At 38.2% G+C, this 19,547-nt stretch overlaps 1 protein-coding gene across 1 annotated transcript in view; it reads right to left on the reverse strand.

Moving 5' to 3' along the window:
* Positions 1-19,547, reverse strand: part of nol4.S (nucleolar protein 4 S homeolog) — a 171,435-nt gene that overhangs the window by 55,166 nt on the left and 96,722 nt on the right. The window contains exons 3-5 of the mRNA XM_018223692.2: positions 7,884-7,995; positions 5,954-6,066; positions 2,042-2,174 (exon numbers count right to left, since the gene is read on the reverse strand). Coding sequence (XP_018079181.1) covers positions 2,042-2,174; positions 5,954-6,066; positions 7,884-7,995 — 358 coding nt within the window. The remainder of the gene's footprint in view (positions 1-2,041; positions 2,175-5,953; positions 6,067-7,883; positions 7,996-19,547) is intronic.

A 19,547-nucleotide genomic window follows, 5' to 3' on the forward strand; every position in this document is an offset into this window, starting at 1 on the left:
AAAGTTACAAACATCCTAATGCATTAATACAAAATGTGTGTATCTGTGGGAGCCAACAATTTGCTGAAGCTTAAAAAACCTTTTCTTGCCAGTGATTAGTGATAGACATTCATTTCCAGTCTGAACTTGTATTTATGCAGGACGGATATAAAGGCTTATAAAATTAATTTCTCTCCAGTAACACATTATTCACATCAAAGCATTATTATGCCTATAATGTGATTCATTTTCTTATTTTTGGTGTTGATTTTAAACAATACACAGATCCAAGCAACCCTACTGGATCCGTAAATGAATTGTAAAATTGCATTTGTAAATCAAGCATATAATTAATCCGGCTTGTAAATTGTTTAGTATTTTGTCAATGATTGATATGTTTTCTTTTACACGAAACAGTAAAAATGCCCATTTAGCTTTGGGGGTTTTGCTACAGATTTTATTTCCAGATGATACAATTACAAGGCACTTGCATGCTTCCTAAGCATCTGCATACTTGGAATAATTGACATTTATTGCAATAAAGGGTTCCATTTTTCAATAAAAATTTTGAAAGAAATGGGACATTATCAGTTGATGGAGCATAAAAAAGGCAGGCAAAAATAAGGGCCCATCTGTATTGCCAGTGAATCACTTTATGTGCAACTTGAACATTAGGGTCATGACAACTGTGCATGGAAAATTTGGGGGAAGTGTTCATTTTTTCAGCAATTTATATTTCACACACACATGGTGACCACATATGAATACTAAGCAAGCATTATTTAAGGGCAGACTGAGAAGATTCATCTCTGCCAAAACCCAACACATTTTCTGTGATTACCTCTCATTATCATGTTGTGTATTCAAAATCCCCATATCATTTGGATCTCAGGACCAAACACTCTATGGAGGGATTTGATTGGTCACAATAAGAAGTGCATTGATATTTTGTTTAAGTGGGTATACTACTTATACTTTTTGGCTGATCCAAATAATGTTATGACTATTCAAGTTTGAGAACAATTTACCTAAATGATAAAAGTGGCATCTTTTGTTTCCACAAACAGCGGTCACAAGAAAAAAATGGTTTGACCAAATGCTAAGGACTGAGTCAAATCTAGATGAAATCTCTATAATTTAGCTGAAATGTATAAACAGATATATCCTTGCCTAAGAACAGTGTGCAGCAGTATGTTTTATTTTTGGTTTTATGGATTCAATAAAAGGGAATTAAATGAATTCAAATAAATGTAACCTTCAATTTAAAAGAGAAAATATATGTTGCTTATTATAGAAAGTGGATTTACTTTAATTATTTGGATTTGGACTGCCTTAAAATGTGCAGAAGCCTAAGCCATGTATCATGATTAGCATGAAATTAAAATGCCTCTAGCATGGAGCACAAAGTGTGGGCTGTTCCATGTCCGCTTTGACTTCAGAGACGGTGTGACAAGCAGCATTTTAAAAGTGAGAGGTTGAATTTGCTGCTGGTACTATATTTTACCAAAACAAAGAAGCCTTGGATTTTAATGGAGTTTAATATATAATAAATTATGCTAAAAGGGAATTTTTTTTATATGTTAGGAAGGCATAAAATGAATATTCTAGTATAAGAAATAGGTAGAAAAGAGTGGACACTGGTGGACATCTTCAAGAAAAATCCAATAATGGGACCCATTATCCAGAAAGTTTGGAATTATGGGAGGGCCGTCTCACATAGACCCCGTTATTTGCAAATAATTCTGATTTCTAAAAATTATTTTCTTTGTAATAATAAAACAGTACCTTCCTTGTACATGATGGTAACTAAGCTGCACAAACCCATATTGGTGGCAAAACAGTACTATTGGGTTTATTTATTGTTTAAATCATTTTTAGCAGACTTAAGGTATGGTGATCCAAGTTACAGAAAACCTCAGTGCCCTAGAATTCTTGATAATAGATCCTATACTTGCAGCAATCTGTGTAACAATAAATACACCAGCTGTTTTAACTGGAGACAAAGCATAATGAAATGCAGTGAAGTGTCACACCAGTTTAGAAATAAATATAAAGTACTTACCATCTTGCTGGCCTTGGAGATTCTGAGGGCTTTGCATTCTTTCCTCTAGGTTGGAGCTGAGGTCGGAGTTCACAGCTGACATCCTTGTAGAGTCACTCATATCAAATTCATCACTTTCTATAGAGCTTTCATCCTGCATGCAGAGATCACAAGCTCATATACTGGGGCACACAAATAGGAGACTTTGGAATTAAGACAAAGATTCATCTAAAGATGGCTGTGCATTCTCCAGACAACAGCAGATTGAAACAGAGCCTGACTAGGCAACATTATTAAAGCTTTTGTTTTCAGTCATACTGTATCAATTTTACATAAACACATAATTGCCCTCATTTTTTTAAACTGTTGAAAAGAAACAGTCTCATAACAATCATATCCAAGGCTGTTTATTATGTTAAGTCTTATTGTAGACTCTTTGAATAATCCGTTTGTCATTTTATTTGCCTTTGTCGTTTTATTTGTTGAATTTTTGTAGTTTTGTAAATATATGATTGTTTTATTGTGTTGCTGCTAGATGTCATATCTGTTTGGAAGCTTCTAAAGTTTTTTTTTTAAATTTATTGTTGTTTTATTGTTTGGCTGCTAGATGGCATATGTGTTTAGAAGCTTCTATAGTTTTTTTTAAATTTATTGTTGTTTTATTGTTTGGCTGCTAGATGGCATATGTGTTTAGAAGCTTCTATAGTTTGGAGATCTCAGTTTTGAAGGAGAAGGTGACATGGGGGTATATTTATCAAAGAGTGAAGTTAATAGTGAAGTTCCGCCACTAGAGTGAAATTCCGCCACTCTCCATTCATTTCTATGCGATTTTTATAGGCGTATTTATCAAAGGGTGAACTTTCACTTTCACCCATTGATAAATACGCCTTTCAAAATCCCATAGAAATGAATTGAGAGCTGCAGAATTTCAATCTAGTGGCGGAACTTCACTCTTTGATAAATTTACCCCTAAGACTTACAACCGCCACTCTGCAATAGCAGGCTCATTATGGCACAGTCTGTATACAGGCCTGTTTTAGGTCAGGGGCCATCCTAAGGATGTGACGTCACTCACATGGGTGCACATGATGTCACTTCCGGTTGGCAATTCGCCACTCAACACTAGAGGGGGAATTAACAAAAGTGTCGGGAACGAAAAAATGTCTTTAAACGTCGTAGAAAGTGACGTAGTAACAGCCGACAATTTCACAGAGCATTTACCTGCCAACGTGAGCGACACGTTTAAAATAGTGTGGTTAAAAGTGGGCGTGGTTTTTATGGGTGCCACTTTTCCTGACATTTTTATGAATTGCTCGTAAACTCATTTGTTTTGCCAACAAATTTTCGGACACATTAGGCTCTCCAAAATAAAAATGACGGTCAAATTGTCTTTTGAAAACGCTCAGTAAAATGAAGTCTGTCCAACAAAAAGATATACGACATTTTAAAAGTTATTGGACTTAGGAGACATTCAGAGACAGTAACATCTGCCTTTGTGAATTTGCCGCTTGTACGACATTTTACAAATTTGTCGCCATTTCTGGGTTACTTATTTTACTGACAGTTTTGTGAATTCCCCCCTAGGGGTCGTTTATAATGAAGGAGCAAATTTGTTAGGGATGCACCGAATTCAGGATTTGCCCTTTTTCTGATGGATTCAAATTCGGCCAAATCCTTGTGCTTGGCTGAACCAAATCCAAATCCTAATTTGAGTATAATAAATCTCAAAAAATTCAAGGTTTACGTTCCCGCTGAAAATTAGAATTTTTTCCTTAAAAAAATCCATAAAAATGTGAGGCTTCATAAACAGGCCCCTGTTTATTAACAGCTAATTATTTTCTTGGTGAGATTGAATACAATACATGCAGTGGAATAGTCCATATACAGACAATTTGTCACAAGATTTCATATAATTAAGTCTGAAACACATTAAAAATGCTATATGTCCTCCATGTGAAGTCCTAAAGGGAATTTCATTGTGTATAACGAATTGAAAATAGTTTTTCTATTCATAACTGTTCAGGTTATCATGCAGTTGAGACAGAAGCTGGACACTTTTCCTATGACAAGAGATTAAAGCAGACACAGGGCCTTAAATTTTCCAATTCTCGTTGTCTAAATGGGAATTGTCAGCTTGTGTATTACATTTAAAAACATTGGCTTGGCAGACATATTCCCAATGCTAAATTAAGCTGTTTACATTTTTTTAAAAATGAGTTTTGAAAAACGGTTTCAATATTCATATGCTAAATCATCTGTTGGTAAATGTTACACTCGTATTTAACACACATGCCAATTAACAAAATCTCTGTTAGGCATGTTGAAAGATTAAGCAGCCTTGCCTTAATCTAAATACTTTTAACTGAATAAATGTAGAAATCATTCAGCGTGTGTACAATAAGACAGGCACAAACAAGAGAGCCGGGCCGGCTAATGATCTGCAAGAGATGGCTTCTCTGTAGTGAATCGGCACTGGCACATTTATTGTTATTAGTTCTGATAGATGACTTGTGTTGAGCAAGTCTCTCCTTTTAGGAAACTCTTTGTCATGCTGATACACACTGGCATCTTGACATCCCAGACATCATGGTGTGATTCCTTTTCATTCATTGTTTCGCTAGATGAACTTGCTGCAGTCAATACAGCAGGTACATAGTCTTTTGTGCTCTGAGAGGGATCAATGTCTAAAAATATTCTCCAATTCCAAACTGATTTATTCGGTGGACTTGCAGTGAAGCCACAGCCATGGATCCCATTGTCATCTAAAGAGAGGAGTGCCATATCTCTTGCCATGTTTAATGCAATATATAAACAGCCTTGCCATAAAGTATGGAACTATATACTGTATTATCTCCTCAATACTTAACCAATATCAAATGTTGTCATTGTGCAACAAAGCAGTGCAAATTGTTCCCTCTCTCTTGTTATTATTGTTGTTAATCTTTTCTAGGTGAAATGAAGAAATTCCAGGCTTCTACACATTTGCTACAGTAATCAGTTGGGTTTAAGAAAATTCCAAAGAATTCTGAATTATTTAATAGAGGTGAGTATTGATATTAACTTATAAGTCATATGTATGCTTTTTCCCTATACAGATACAATTTATGTGTTTATTAGCCCTGGGACAATGCTTAATTTCTTAAAGGGATACTGTCTTGGGAAAAAATCTGACATGGGGCTAGACATATTGTCAATTTCCCAGCTGCCCCAAGTCATGTGACTTGTGCTCTGATAAACTTCAATCACTCTTTACTGCTGTACTGCAAGTTAGAGTGATATCACCACCTCCCTTTTTCCCCCCCAGCAGCCAAACAAAAGAACAATATCTTGTGTTAGCAGCTCCCTAACACAAGATAACAGCTGCCTGGTAGATCTAAGAACAACACTCAATAGTAAAAACCCACGTCCCACTGAGACACATTCAGTTACATTGAGAAGGAAAAACAGTAGCCTGCCAGAAAGCATTTCTCTCCTAAAGTGCAGGCACAAGTCACATGACTGGGGGCAGCTGGGAAATTGACAAAATGTCTAGCCCCATGTCAGATTTTAAAATTGAATATAAAAAAATCTGTTTGCTCTTTTGAGAAATGGATTTCAGTGCAGAATTCTGCTGGAGCAGCACTATTAACTGATTCATTTTGATATTTTTTTTTTTCCCATGACAGTATCCCTTTAAAGTTAATTCTGTCTGCTTAGCTCTCTGCACTTACAATGGGGTGGTCTCAAGCATCACATGGCCACATTTTACACACTACAGTATTTTTATAATATGTGAAAGCTGGAATCCTAAATTAAAAGACAACAGGGTGCAGGACCTGGGTAAGTTGGAGTTCATTTCAGTGTAAGCCATCTATATCAAACAAACTATATACTAAATATGTAATTGTGGTTTTAATTTGGCCATCGAACTCTCAAGTGCACGCAGTGTATTACCTCATCTTGCTGAGAATTCAAAAGCTGGAGTTTCATGTGCTTCATATAGGCCATAGTGATTGGCATGTTATAGTCTATCATACTTGTCACCAAGGTAGGGGGTTTTCCGTTATCTGTGGGAAAAATACATACTAATTAGATGGTACAATTAAGAATAAACAACTATTTTTGCTTTATTGTTTCCAATGTTATTCCCTTTTATGTTGATTTGCTGCATTTTGGTTTGTGACACAGATATTGCATTCCTGATAAAATAATAAACACGAAAGCAGAATGTATAAACTACTGTGCATGCCAGACATGCTGTAACCTATTAGTTCCAATGGGTGTTTAGGGTACAGTAGTTTTGGGTCACTGGCACTGGTCTGACTCCTAGTACTTCAGAATAGTTCATTGTAGTACAGTGTTGCACATTCAGATTCAGGTCCATGCACAGAACAATGAATTTGAATGAAAATTTCCACAAACAACAAAAAGATAACTTGTAGATACCAATGCTCCAGATTGCTGGACCTTCTTTATAAACAAACCCCTCTGGATTCTCTGACTACAATCAGCCCCAAGCTGTGCCCCTTTAGGCAAACAATTAAAAAATGCAAGATGTGAAATATGTACATTGTACACAGATTGATATACATAGGCTCCCTATGGCTTATTTCACCAGGCTGATCTTTATTATAGTTAGTATGAATGAATGGCACATGCCAGGGAGTTATTTACCCTTTGTAATCGTTAAGTATCATATTCATGTAGCAGGGCAATTCTTAGCTTCTATACAATGGTATCTAAATCAGCTTGCAGATTCTCCCTATATGAAAGATATGGTTCCTTGTTTTGTTCCATAATCCTTCCTTAAACCCCTTCTGTATGTTTTACGGCAGATTTAATATGGCAATTCAGCTCATTAAAGGGGACCCAAAAAAATATTCAAAATCCTATTTTATCACATTAGTCAAGCAAAATTAACTTTAATTACACTATATAAATTATTTGAATCTTGCTTAATTCAGTCTGGGATTTCATAATTATAGCAAGCAGGCAGCAGCCATTTTGTGGACACTGTTATTAAGACAAGCCTTGTCAGAATCAGAATCTTGTTTGTGCACCAGAATAGGGGACCCAATGTCCATCCCCATGCCCTTTCTACACAATTAAACGGTGAAGAGAAAGAGGGAATGTAGGGAGAGCAGTGACAGATAGGAAGTGCTGAATGGAAAGTGAAAGTAATTGTCTGCCCCGCCTCTATGCCTAAGGCATAGGGGAGGGGCAGACAATATTTGATTGACAGCTGATATTTTTAAATGAGCTTACAACACCTATGAATACTTTAATAAAAAATAGAAACTGAATTTCTTGTTTAATTTGAAAAGGACTTTTCTTATGCAGAAAAGGTCCACTTTAAAAACAAGTTGGCAGCTTACCTGCCCATGTACTGGAGAATCAGATGGGTCCCCCTTTCCAATACCTGGACCAACATTGGATTATCTATATATATATATTCACTCTGTTATGATCTGATCATTTGGCCCTAGCGTCTAACGATCAGATCAGACTGAAATTGCCCATGTCAAGGTGAAAATCGCCAAATAAGCCATGTATGGCCAGCTTAAGTCTTGTATTTATAACGATGCAAACTATATAATAGGGTTAAAAAGTACTGGAATAAATGATAATGCCTTCCCTTCCAGGACAGTGTTATTTGCTGAATTTTATCACTACCAAGCTTTTGAATAAATAAAACACCAAATAAAATTGGCTGAAACAGGTCCCTGATTTCATGAAGATGCTTAAAGCATCAGGATGCCTTACAAATGTAATGTACTCCCACTACGGTATAATCACTTGTGAACTTCATCCAGTTCAGTGAAAAGGAATATGACATTTTGTGGATAATGTAAGGTCATCTGTGTCTCCTGGATGCTGCAATCACCTTTATGCTCGCCGCCATCTGGGTTTAAGTGCATTCTTTTCTGACACTCTGAGCAGCTCATTAGAAACCTTGTCACCGCTTCCCTGGGTAGAAAGGCATATGTCTCCGAAATCTAAAAACAAATAAGAGTAAGCAGACAGTGTGAGTTTGACATCCAGAGCAGAAACATTATTCTTTGTGTGAAGCGACACAATCTACCACAATCTTTCAAAGAGATATAAGCCTGCGCTTCACAGCTAAATGCCGCCATTTCATTCTAAACTGCAAGTCAATCGATTTGAGGGAGCAGCTGGGAACTTACATAAATTTGCATGCTAAGTTTCCAGAACCTTTCCGAATCCACAGTCAAGGCCAGGACTGAGATTTCCACAGGGTGTTTGTTTGCCTCACATGATGCTTTATTGGAAGAGGCCTAAGCAGACCCTGTATATAATGTAGCCCTGCAGCTCAGTGTAGGAAGCCAGGCTATAAGTTAAGAATATGCCTATGGATCTTAGTACCCACCCAGGCCCCATCTGCCTCCTTATGTCGCATACTGTACAAATGTTGTTGCTGTGTGTTATATGTAACATAATCTCCATGGCTTCAATAACTAGCTAATTTGTTACCATAGCTCCACTTTTTGCATCATAACCAGTTTATATAGTTATAGGGCAATGTAATCAACAGCACAAAGTTTGCCCTTGTAACCAATAGCAACCAATCACATCGATGACCAGTAAATATCTGCTAAATGAATACTAGAGCTGCAGCAAACCTTGCACCTTATATTAATATTGTCCCATGTGTGAAATATCACACATCATCATAAAGTTCTGATTTTGTCATCTGATTATGATTATTGTATAATGGCAGGTATGCTATAGCTGAGTTAACCAGTGGTACTCTTTCTTTCTCTCTCTCTTCTGGAACAACTCCCATAATCCTTCAGCTCCATCTTCTAAAAAAAACAAACATTTTCATTGCAGGCCAACAGTGTCATCTACATTTAGAGAAAGGGATGTTTGTATTCACTAACACTGCATAAAGCACTGGAGGGGACACATTTAACAGAAGGGACCAAATCCCATTCTCTGTGCGTGAGTAGTGTTTTATGATAATAACCCTTCTAGAGAATAATTTAGTGAGAGCTCTCAGATGTATTTGTTAGCTTTATTGAGCTGCAATATAGGGGTCTCGATTAGCTGCTGGAACCTCCCATTCCCAGAATAGTAATTGCACAGTTAAAAGAGATAGAAGGAAAGAAGGATAGAAATCAACAAATTATATTCTCTGCTTTTTCAGAGTGATTCAAATTGGAGGCAGGTAAACGGCACGGTCCCCATCTGAGGAGTTGTACAACATCTAGAGAATTGCTTTGTGTGGGTTTGGACTGCCATGTCACTTAATTTGAGGGAATTATGACATTTCAATACACGTCCTTATGCAAGTAATTATTAATTATCAGTACATGGTCACGCATAAAGGAAAAATAAAGAAGACAATAATGTTAGAGCTGTGGCTTACACACCATGGTTCACTAATGACAGGCATTTAAATAAAAAGCTTTCAGCACACATGCCACCTTCTCAACCCTCAGCATAACCGGAGTAACAGCACTATAATGCAAAATTCCAGTGAATGTGATGAATGCCAGAACAGGAGTTTATTGGCGGACACCACTCTCACAGTTCAACTGAAAGCTTTTTATCCCATCAGCTTTACCTTGAGCCTAGTTCTGCTGTTTCCAACCGGCCTATTACAACCTTTCAGCAGTGTGTAACCATTGCTAAGAACCTACATCTCATATGCAGAACTCCAGTTAAAGTGAAGATATAGGGCCATTTGCTCAGGACTCCCAATATCAGAGAGGATGCTTTGAAAAAATGTCCTTGATGAAGGTGAAAATGACATATTATTATATTGTTAGATACCATTAGCAGTGATTTGCATCCTATGATCATGTCTTGCAGAAGGGGGGCTGGGAGATGTTCTACAAAGCAGCTGGAGGGCCTCAAGATTAACAGATGATCAGCTGTGACACTGTATGTGCATCTTGCTTACATGGCACAAAACTCATGTCGTTTGGGGAAAAGGTTGTGGTTGTATGTGACATACATAAATTATGGCTGCTCCATCTGTATGCAGTTCTTTTTCTTCTGAACACCAGCCTTCCTGTACAATTTAAGGGTCAGGGCAGATTCGGGGAGATAAGTTACCCGGCGACAAATCTCCTCTTCTTCAGGGTGACTAATCTCCCCGTACTGCCTCCCCTGCCTTCCCGTCAGCTAAAATGCAAATCGCAGAGGGGATGGCACTCGGAGCGATTCGTCCCAAAGTTTCCTCGTGAGGCAACTTTGGGCGACTTTGGAAACGCCGGGTGACTAGTCTCCCCGAATCTGCCTGTGTGCCCTGACCCTAAGGAGCTATCCCGCCGGTGATTCACATTTTAGCCAGCGGGAAGGCAGGGGAGGCAGTTCAGGTAGATTAGTCACCCTGAAGAAAAGAAGATTTGTCGCCAGATAATTGATCTCCCCGAATCTGCCTGTGTGCCCTGACCCTAAAATGTAGTAGAATCTGCCTGGTAATATTCACTTAATAGTCCAGGGCTGTCAAACTTGTCTGCCTTTAGCGACTGTTGAATTACAACTAGGGATGCACCGAATCCACTATTTTGGATTTGGCCGAGCCATTGAATCCTTCGCAAAAGATTCGGCCGAATACCAAACCGAATCCGAATCCTAATTTACATATGCAAATTAGGGGTGGGAAGGGGAAACATTTTTTACTTCCTTGTTTTGTGACAAAAAGCATGTGATTTCCATCCCCGCCCCTAATTTGCATTGCAAATTCGGATTCGGTTCGGCCGGGCAGAAGGTATGGCCCGAATCCGAATCCTGCTGAAAAAGGCCAAATCCTGGCCAAATCCCGAACCGGATCCTGGATTCGGTGCATCCCTAATTACAACTATCTTTTAACAGTCTTCAGATGAAACTAGTGCTATGCACATACAATAATTACTCTTCGGCTTTAAATCCCTCCCTAGGAGAGGAGGAAATCTGAAGTAAATCGCCCATGCATGCACATCAGTTACTTGCCCTTTAGGGATTTCATCTTATAACTCGTTAAATGTGACCGGGGTAGTGATTATTTGTGTTGCCGTGCTAACAGATTTATATGTAAAGAGAAGAGTGTACTGTGTTATCTGTGAGCAATAATGGCAGGCTCGTTGTTTTGGTCCAAAGAAGAGGAGGTATGATTAGAATATATTAATGGCTTTCCCACTGGATCTGATCATAAGGGCAAAAAAATGCCTTGCAGCAAAATCTGAATATGCCAGAACAGATGTATGGTTAATTGACCAATTGTACCATATCAGCTTCTCAGTCTTCCTCTTATTCTCCAATTTCTTCACTTAAATCACCAAAATAAGAACGCGCATCAAATGTGACTTGTACCACATACCCCATGACTTGCAACAGTCAGAACACAATGCTCACATTACAATAAAGTATTAAGATCCCTTTCCCACTGAATAAGAAATAGAAGAGCACATTGTGCCACCCAGTGTCCCATCATCTGCTGTTCGTTATTAATACATTAATCAAACTTGTGAATGAAAGGGGTTATGGGAGTCCTAATATTATTATGTACATATAAAAACACATTTCTGACAGCTGCCTTATTCGTGCTACTATTTTTAAAAAAATCTTTCTGTCTCTCACACACACACACTGATTATATAAAAGGAAAATATTGTAACAGTCTAGCCCATTAAGTCAGTGCAGCTGGGGATCACATGCATTCCTCCCAGGGATGTAAACAGCCCTTAGCCTGCACAAGCGTTCCCTTGACTGTTCTGAAAGACATAATATTTTAACAACTATTGCACACAAACTGCTATAGGTGAGAAGTAGGACAGCTCTGGATTATGGCATACTGTATATCCAAAGCTGTTTTATGGGGCCCCAGTGGGGTCAAACTCTCTGGGCCTGCAGAAAAGTATTTTGAATAGGTTGACTGTATGTGAAATAACAGGGATAATAGAACAGCAGCCCCTATAATAGTCCTGGACATAGTATACTTTGAGAAGGAGTTGTGACAATGAGACAACAGGCGTGGTGGGCCAAGATAACAACAGCCACCTTATCATTACACACAGCAACTGCACACCGTAGTTGCTATATATTACCAAGGGCACATTTTTAATTAAGGGAAATACCAGCAATATTGCAAGTTTAAAAAGGGAACAGTAAAATCCTTAATACTGTAAAGCAAGTGTCACGTTAAAACTTTTTACCCCAACTGCTACTAAAGCTCTTCATTCGTTGAAACGGGCTTCAAGCTGTGATAGAGGTAATGTATCTCTGCAAATGCAAATGAATGTTGATAGTCAATTTGTTTAATTTTAGGCTGCTCTTCGGTGGCGGCGTCCCTGATACCGAGCATTAGCAATTGTGTACTTGACAACAACTGAGGAAATATGGTAATGCTATTCACCCTCCACCTAACAAATGAATATTTTGAATATTTCAGGCTTTGAAATCACAGGACTGAGACCCAGGTTGCGAATAAAGACAGAGCTAAAGCTCGGGTGCTTTCATTGATGAAGGTATTTGGAAGTGGGAAGAGTACAATGGAATCACAACAGCAGTGCCCTAGAAAATGTGCACATGAATATGAAATATCTTTGTTGTCCTGAGATATTACTATTTTTATTATCTTGCTTTAGTTAAAATACTTTACGCACAGTCTCTTTCTTTCTTGATGATTTCATCGTGTTCTGCATTAATGTTGTTTAAGCCTACGCTGACAATTATCCAATTATCCCCAAATGCTGTGAACTACAAATCCCAGAATCCCCCAACATCAGTTTTAACTTAATCCTGCAAGTAGTAATAACATAGTGAGACAGCAATAATACTCTTTTTCCAATTCTAAACATTATGCAGCCTATCCAAATGCTCTACTGTATACTTTAAATCGGGAGAATATTATTATTATTAGTAACACTCGAAGTGAAGGCTTTCAAGCAAAAGTACACTTATTTTCCAGCATTTAGTCTGTATTATAGCTTTTGTTAAGCAGTAGCACTGACAAATGACCCACAGTGCCTGTGTGCGACACTGCATTATACGTTAAACTGCTATATCAATTAGAGAGACATGAGCCTTGCTCTTTGCTAGAAACAGAAAGGCCACCATGTCTCCATGACAATATTCAGCCAATCATAGCAGGCCGTCTCTGTACAATCTGAGAATATAACATAGTAGGAAGAGAACATGGAGAATGCTATCATCTTTTCAGCTGGAAATTCTGAAGTACTGCAGGACCTTGGACAGCAGCAAATACCTTGGTAACAAGTTCCTGACTGATCGCTGTCTCCAGGCTGAGTTGGTGCATAAAGAGCTGCATATTTCCCTAAAAGGCCTAAGGGGTAAATTTACTAAAGGGCGAAGTGACTAATGCTGGTGACGATTTGCCAGCGTTACCGTTTTTAGGCACTTTGACGATTTACGGGCTCAGTTGTAACTTCGCTAACGAAAGAGACAGATGCTAGCGCTCATTCGCACTCAGGCGAATTTTTGCTCTGGTGAATGGACATTACACCTCAAATTCAATAAGATGTGGATTTTACTGAACATTACCTCTTTCGCCAGACTTGCCTTCGCCAGCTCCGACCAGGCGAAGTGCAATGGAGTTCATAGATTTCCCTCATTCTTGTTACTTACATCATATTTTTTAGTGGAAAAAGTTTCTAAGTCCAAAAAACTATGGTGATAGCCTGCAAAAGTCCTTAAACTTTTTTTTGGATAACCGGGTTCCCCCATACATTTTCCAACATATGAAACATTAACTATACAGTGGGCTCATGTGTAGGGCATTATAACAACTCTATTTTCTTTATTAAGGTTCCCTGGCCTTGTGTAATGTAATGTATTTGCTGCAACATATACGTCCATTTAACTTTAAATTTCCCGCCGTATGCAAATTTGCCTAAGCGAAGACCTCTAAGGAAGTTGCTCTAGGCAGATTTGAATGTTAGTGCATCTTCCCTTTGATTGCCGAAGTAACGCTAAAAATTTGCAATGGCAATGGCAAAAATTCGTCATTGTTCTGTGCCCTGGTCGCAAGTTTGCATTTTAATAAATTAGCATTGTCCTAGCAAATTAACACCTGGCAAAGTGTTGCAATGGCTGCAAAGCCGTCGCTGGCAAATTTTCACCATTTAGTAAATTTACCCCTGAGTATTATCCTATTGCATAAACCATTCGCAGTGATTTTACACTCACTCCATATTTTAAGGTGTATTAGCTTTTTCACATGGTGCTGAGGAGTAATGTACAGATGTACATGATGGACTGATATCTTCATGGCACCCCTATTCAGTCAAGTGGTAAATGTCAAGGGGTATATTTATCAAAGAATGAAGTTAGAGATCACCACAGTCCACTAGAGTGGAGTACCGCCTCTCTCTATTCATTTCTATGTGATTTTTAAAGGCATATATATCAGTGAACTTTCACCCTTTGATAAATACGCCTTAAAAAATCCCATAGAAATGAATGGAGAGAGGCGATATTTCACTCTAGTGGACTGTGGTGATCTCTAACTTCACTCTTTGATAAATATAACCCCAAGTGTTTTGTCAAAGTGATTTTATCCCATAATGGTGTTTGCCCTTTACATTTTACAATCTTTTCTTCAGATATTGTATTATTATCATTATTATTGTGCACTGCTATATTTGCAATACAGTATGTATGAATGTCGTGGGCACAAATAAAATTGTGAGATAGTAGACGTAGAGGAAATGTGGACATTATATGCACAGTGAGTATGTATTTATATACATGAAGCACAGCGGGAGACAAATGCTTCGTGGTACTCTTTAGGGTATATTTATCAAAGAGTGAAGTAAGAGATCACCACAGTCCTCTTGAGTGAAATTCCGCCACTCTCAATTCATTTCTATGGGATTTTTAAAAGTGTATTTATCAATGGGTGAAAGTAAAAGTTCATCCTTTGATAAATACGCCTGTCAAAATCCCGTGAATGGAGAGTGGCAGAATTTCACTCTAGTGGACTGTGGCGATCTTTAACTTCACTCTTTGATAAATCAAAGTCCAAAAAACACTGGCATCTTCTTCCTTTTTCAGCCTGATTGCCTGCAAAAGACCTAACTTAAAGTTTTTTTTTTTGGGAAACTGGTTTTCCCCATTCATTTGCATACATATGGAACATTCATTTTACAGTGGGCACATGTGTAGAATAGGCAAATACATAACTCTATTGTCTTTATTAAGGTTCCTGGAAGAAGTTTAATTTGTAAGTAAATGCACCAACATTTAACATAAAGATGTCCTAACAACTTTAAATTTCCCTATGCAAATTGAAATAAGCGCAAGATCCCTGGCTAGGCAAAAAGTTGCCAGCGTTCAGTGCCCACGGCAAAACTTCGCATTTTAGTGAATTAGCGTAGTCTAAGGGAATTTTCGCCTGCCGAACTGTTGCACTGGGTGCAAAGTGGACACCGGTGAATTTTTGCCGGTTAGTAAATCTGCCCCATGATGTTTTTGTATTTGGTTGTGTGGAAATGCAGAGGGAGACACTGGATTTTTAATGTGGTTCTGAATGTAATACTTCTGGTCAGGACCACCTCCGGCTATATGAGGAACGTATTGTAAAGTCACTGATACAGAGATGCATTACAGTATGAACAGAAGCATAAATCAAATCTAGAGGTTCTTCGATGCTAAACTGCAACTCCCCCATTCCACATAGCGATATAACAAGTTTTCTGCTATAACTGTTGCTTCTAGCATAATACAGTCAAAATGATACCCTGAGCTCATGCATCTCTGTGTGATTAACTACGTGCTGGTTCTTACCTATGAGAGTGCTATGATGGAATATTTTTTTAGTTTTGTTCATATCACTCTTAGCCCCAGGATGGACAGAATAGCTCTCACCAAGCGCTAGCACTTGGTAAAGTAAAAACAGTGAGCCCCTAGAGCCAGAGAGAAATGGATCAGCTTGAGAGAACATTCAGTGTGTTCTGTGCTGAAAGCCGCTAGCTGACTGGAATAAAGGTACAGACAATCAATTGCAATGACATTCTATAAAGTATAATTTTAAAAGTGAAAAAGGCTTTGGCTACTGCTATCAATAAGCCTTATGTGGTGCTCTTCAACCTACTGGGATGAATGCAACAAGGGTAGTTCTTTGTATGATCTTAGTTTCTAGAATCAGTGATACATTTGAAATTTTATCTATCTCACAAAAAAATATAATTTTTATTGTTTCCTTATAGAAGAGATTATTTCCCTAGAAGAAATATTTCCCTTGACACCATCCTTACTAAAATATGGCAACCAGACCACCTAGAGCTGCCACCTGGAGGTACCAGAACCCTGTAAGTAAGTCTGAATTAGCAGGCAAAAGTGAAGGTATTTCTGTGGTGTGTTGTGTACACTTCTGCCCACCTGCAGCATTTGGTACTTAAATATTAGGGAGACACTGCCATGCAATGGTTTTGCAACCTGGGTTTCTAGATCCTAATAATTAAAATTTAGTTTAGTTACAGTTCCAGGTTCAATTTGTTCACACTTGCTGCCATGCTAACACCAAATGTATTTACATACACTGAAGGAGACTGGAAATAAATAGACTCATCCTTCTGCAGAAGTGCTATCTATGTTCTAGCATACTAAATTACTTTCCCTTAGTATGTATGTAAATTACAGAACAGAAATTACTGCAATATGAGGTATATATTTATAAGAAATACAAAGAATATCACATTTCATAGATTGTTCCAATTATAATTTCACATTAGGCTGCTTTATTATTTCTGCATTATACAGAAACATTTTTATATTGGACGGTGAAGAAAAAAAGGTACAAGGAAGCACCGGAGACATCACTTACAGTATACATACAGGCTAATGTTGCCATGAAGTCAAAGTTTAGAGAAACCAGTCAGAGACGCAGTAATGTTGAGCTTTCATTAGCCCTTGTGGATGTCCTGACTAAAGGCATGGACTGGACTCCAGTTGGATATTCTGGGAATATTATCAGAGCTTCCTTTTTCTTGAGAAGATTATAAGACCACAGGCACTGGTTGTTTAATCATTGTAGGTCACTGTTAGTTCTCATCTCCCTTTATTAAGAGTGGCTTGGTACTTTCCATGTCAGCTAGCAATGAGCACCCCATTTTTGGAAAGCTAAAGCTCTTTTGATCATTATAGACTTTAAAGCAGTGTTTCCAAAACTGTAAGTCTAGGTGAACCCAGTGACATGGGTCTGAGAGTCCAGCCTTGAGTGAACTTGAGTGAATACATATTTTGTCTCCTGAAAGCCAATCTTGAAGGCCATTTAGAATGAAATTTGGGATGAATATTTATAGGACTTGGTAGGAATTGTTGGAATCGATATTGAAACCTAAATATATTTTCATATATTTATAACATTGTCATGAGATAAGGGGGGGGGTCCAAACAAAATTTTAAACCTCACAAGGGGTCTAGGAAACATTGCATAGGGATTTGGGTGTGGCCATTGCCACACCATAGAAAATTGACTCTGACTGCCACATCTTATAAGACATTATATAAAATTAATCTGATAACGAAGTATAATAAATAAGTATATTGTTATGTGACTTTAGTTTAACTATTTCTTTTTTCCTAAAAATTTCATGCAAAGGCCACAAAGAATAAAGCTGACAATAAATCGCCAGATTTGGTCAGGCAATTAGGTCAATTTCAAACACATTGCCAGGACGGTATTTGGGTCTGGTGCTACCCTAGGCTACATCTCCTCTCACTGATCAATGCATGTGTAGGATTCTCTGTGCAAGTCACAATAGCGGGTGAGAGGGGTACCTGCTCCTAAGTTTCATCTACCAGATTTAGCCGCAAGTATCCAGCAGTAGGGTGGGAGGTATTTTTTTAAGCATTTTTTTTGGGTAAATCCAGCCCTGCATAGTGCCCGACTGTCTGGGAAAGTGTGCCCTCTAAGTTTGTAGTTTAAAAAACCATGATGTGATCCTGTTGCATTGTAGACTTTGCATTGTCTGAAAAGTTCATCTTCTGGTGCACCATGATAGAGAACGTATGGTGCATCTGCACCTTCGATGGACTATGAGCAGTAGAAACAAATACAAAAATGGAATTGAAAAATATATGTAGCATAAGATCAAGAAAAAACTGTTACATTCTCTCCAAATACATAGCAAGATAATGAGCCAATACCATGTGGGACCAAGGCCAGTGACAGAAGCCTATAGCAACACAGAATTACATTTGTACATATTATTCTTCACGTGATTATACAGTAAGGGGCCCATTCACTAAGTTCGAGTGAAGGAATAGAGGAAAAATAGTTCGAATTTCGAATGTTTTTTTTTGGCTACTTCGACCATCGAATTGGCTACTTCGACCTTCGACTACGACCTTAGAATCTAACGATTCGAACTAAAAATCGTTCGAATATTCGACCATTCGATAATCGAAGTACTGTCTCTTTAAAAATTTCTTCGACCCCCTAGTTCGCCACCTAAAACCTACCGAGGCCAAGGTCCCCATAGGCTTGCTAACAATTTTCTGATCGAAGGATAATCCTTCGATTGATGGATTAAAATCCTTCGAATCGTTCGATTCGAACGATTTAATCGTTCGATTCGAACGATTTAATCGTTCGATCAAACGATTATTCCTTCGATCTTTCGATCGAACGAATTCGATATTCGAAGTCGAAGGATTTTAATTCGGTAGTCGAATAACGAGGGTTAATTAACCCTCGATATTCGACCCTTGATACATCTGCCCCTAAATATCACAATTTAGCTTTTAGAACAGAAGTGAATAATCCCCAAAAGCAAGCATATAGCATGATACAAAAGAATATATTGTTATTGTGTACACACCTTTACTGCACAGAATTCAATGGTACAGCAACTAACAACACAGAAATGTTATTTTTCATAATAAAATCTCATGAAATCACACTCTGTGTCCACCTGTAGACTTTGAAATGCCTGTTTACCTTCTCTGAGCCATTAATTATTGAAACTGGTTTTCTCCTCCCTCCCACACATATAACATGAGAACAAGTACTAGACGTGAGCCGGGGAAATCCCCTGGTTCAGGTAGAGTTTCACTGGGTTGCTCAGTGTTACTGGCAGATGTCCAAGCCCATTGTAATTATTTCCCCCGAGGATTCGTCTGGCTAAAATAACAGCACTTTTTTTTATAAGCAACAGGTTTGCCAGCAAACAGAAATAGTCTATACCGATTGTTCAAAGCTGCAGCAGAATCCAGAATCAATCATTTACAATAAATGTATTTGTACAAGGTAGTACAGCTCCAAATTAGCGGGATATATTTGGTTCAGGATGCTGGGATGTTTTGAAGTTTTACCTCATTATAATCCCTAGATATTCCTGAAGTATGAAGGGATACATAGCTAATATGAAAACTATATTAACACATACCGTATATACTCGAGTATAAGCCGATCCGAGTATAAGCCGAGGTACCTAATTTTACCTACGAAAACTGGGAAAACTTATTGACTCTAGTATAAGCCTAGACACAACTACAGCCCTGTCTCCCAGCAGCGCACCTTCCGTCAAAGAGACTCCCCCAGCGATCGACCGGACTTCTTTGCAAAGTTGATGGT

This window comes from Xenopus laevis, chromosome 6S, assembly GCF_017654675.1.
Source record: "Xenopus laevis strain J_2021 chromosome 6S, Xenopus_laevis_v10.1, whole genome shotgun sequence".
In the NCBI taxonomy this organism is placed as follows: Eukaryota; Metazoa; Chordata; class Amphibia; order Anura; family Pipidae; genus Xenopus; species Xenopus laevis.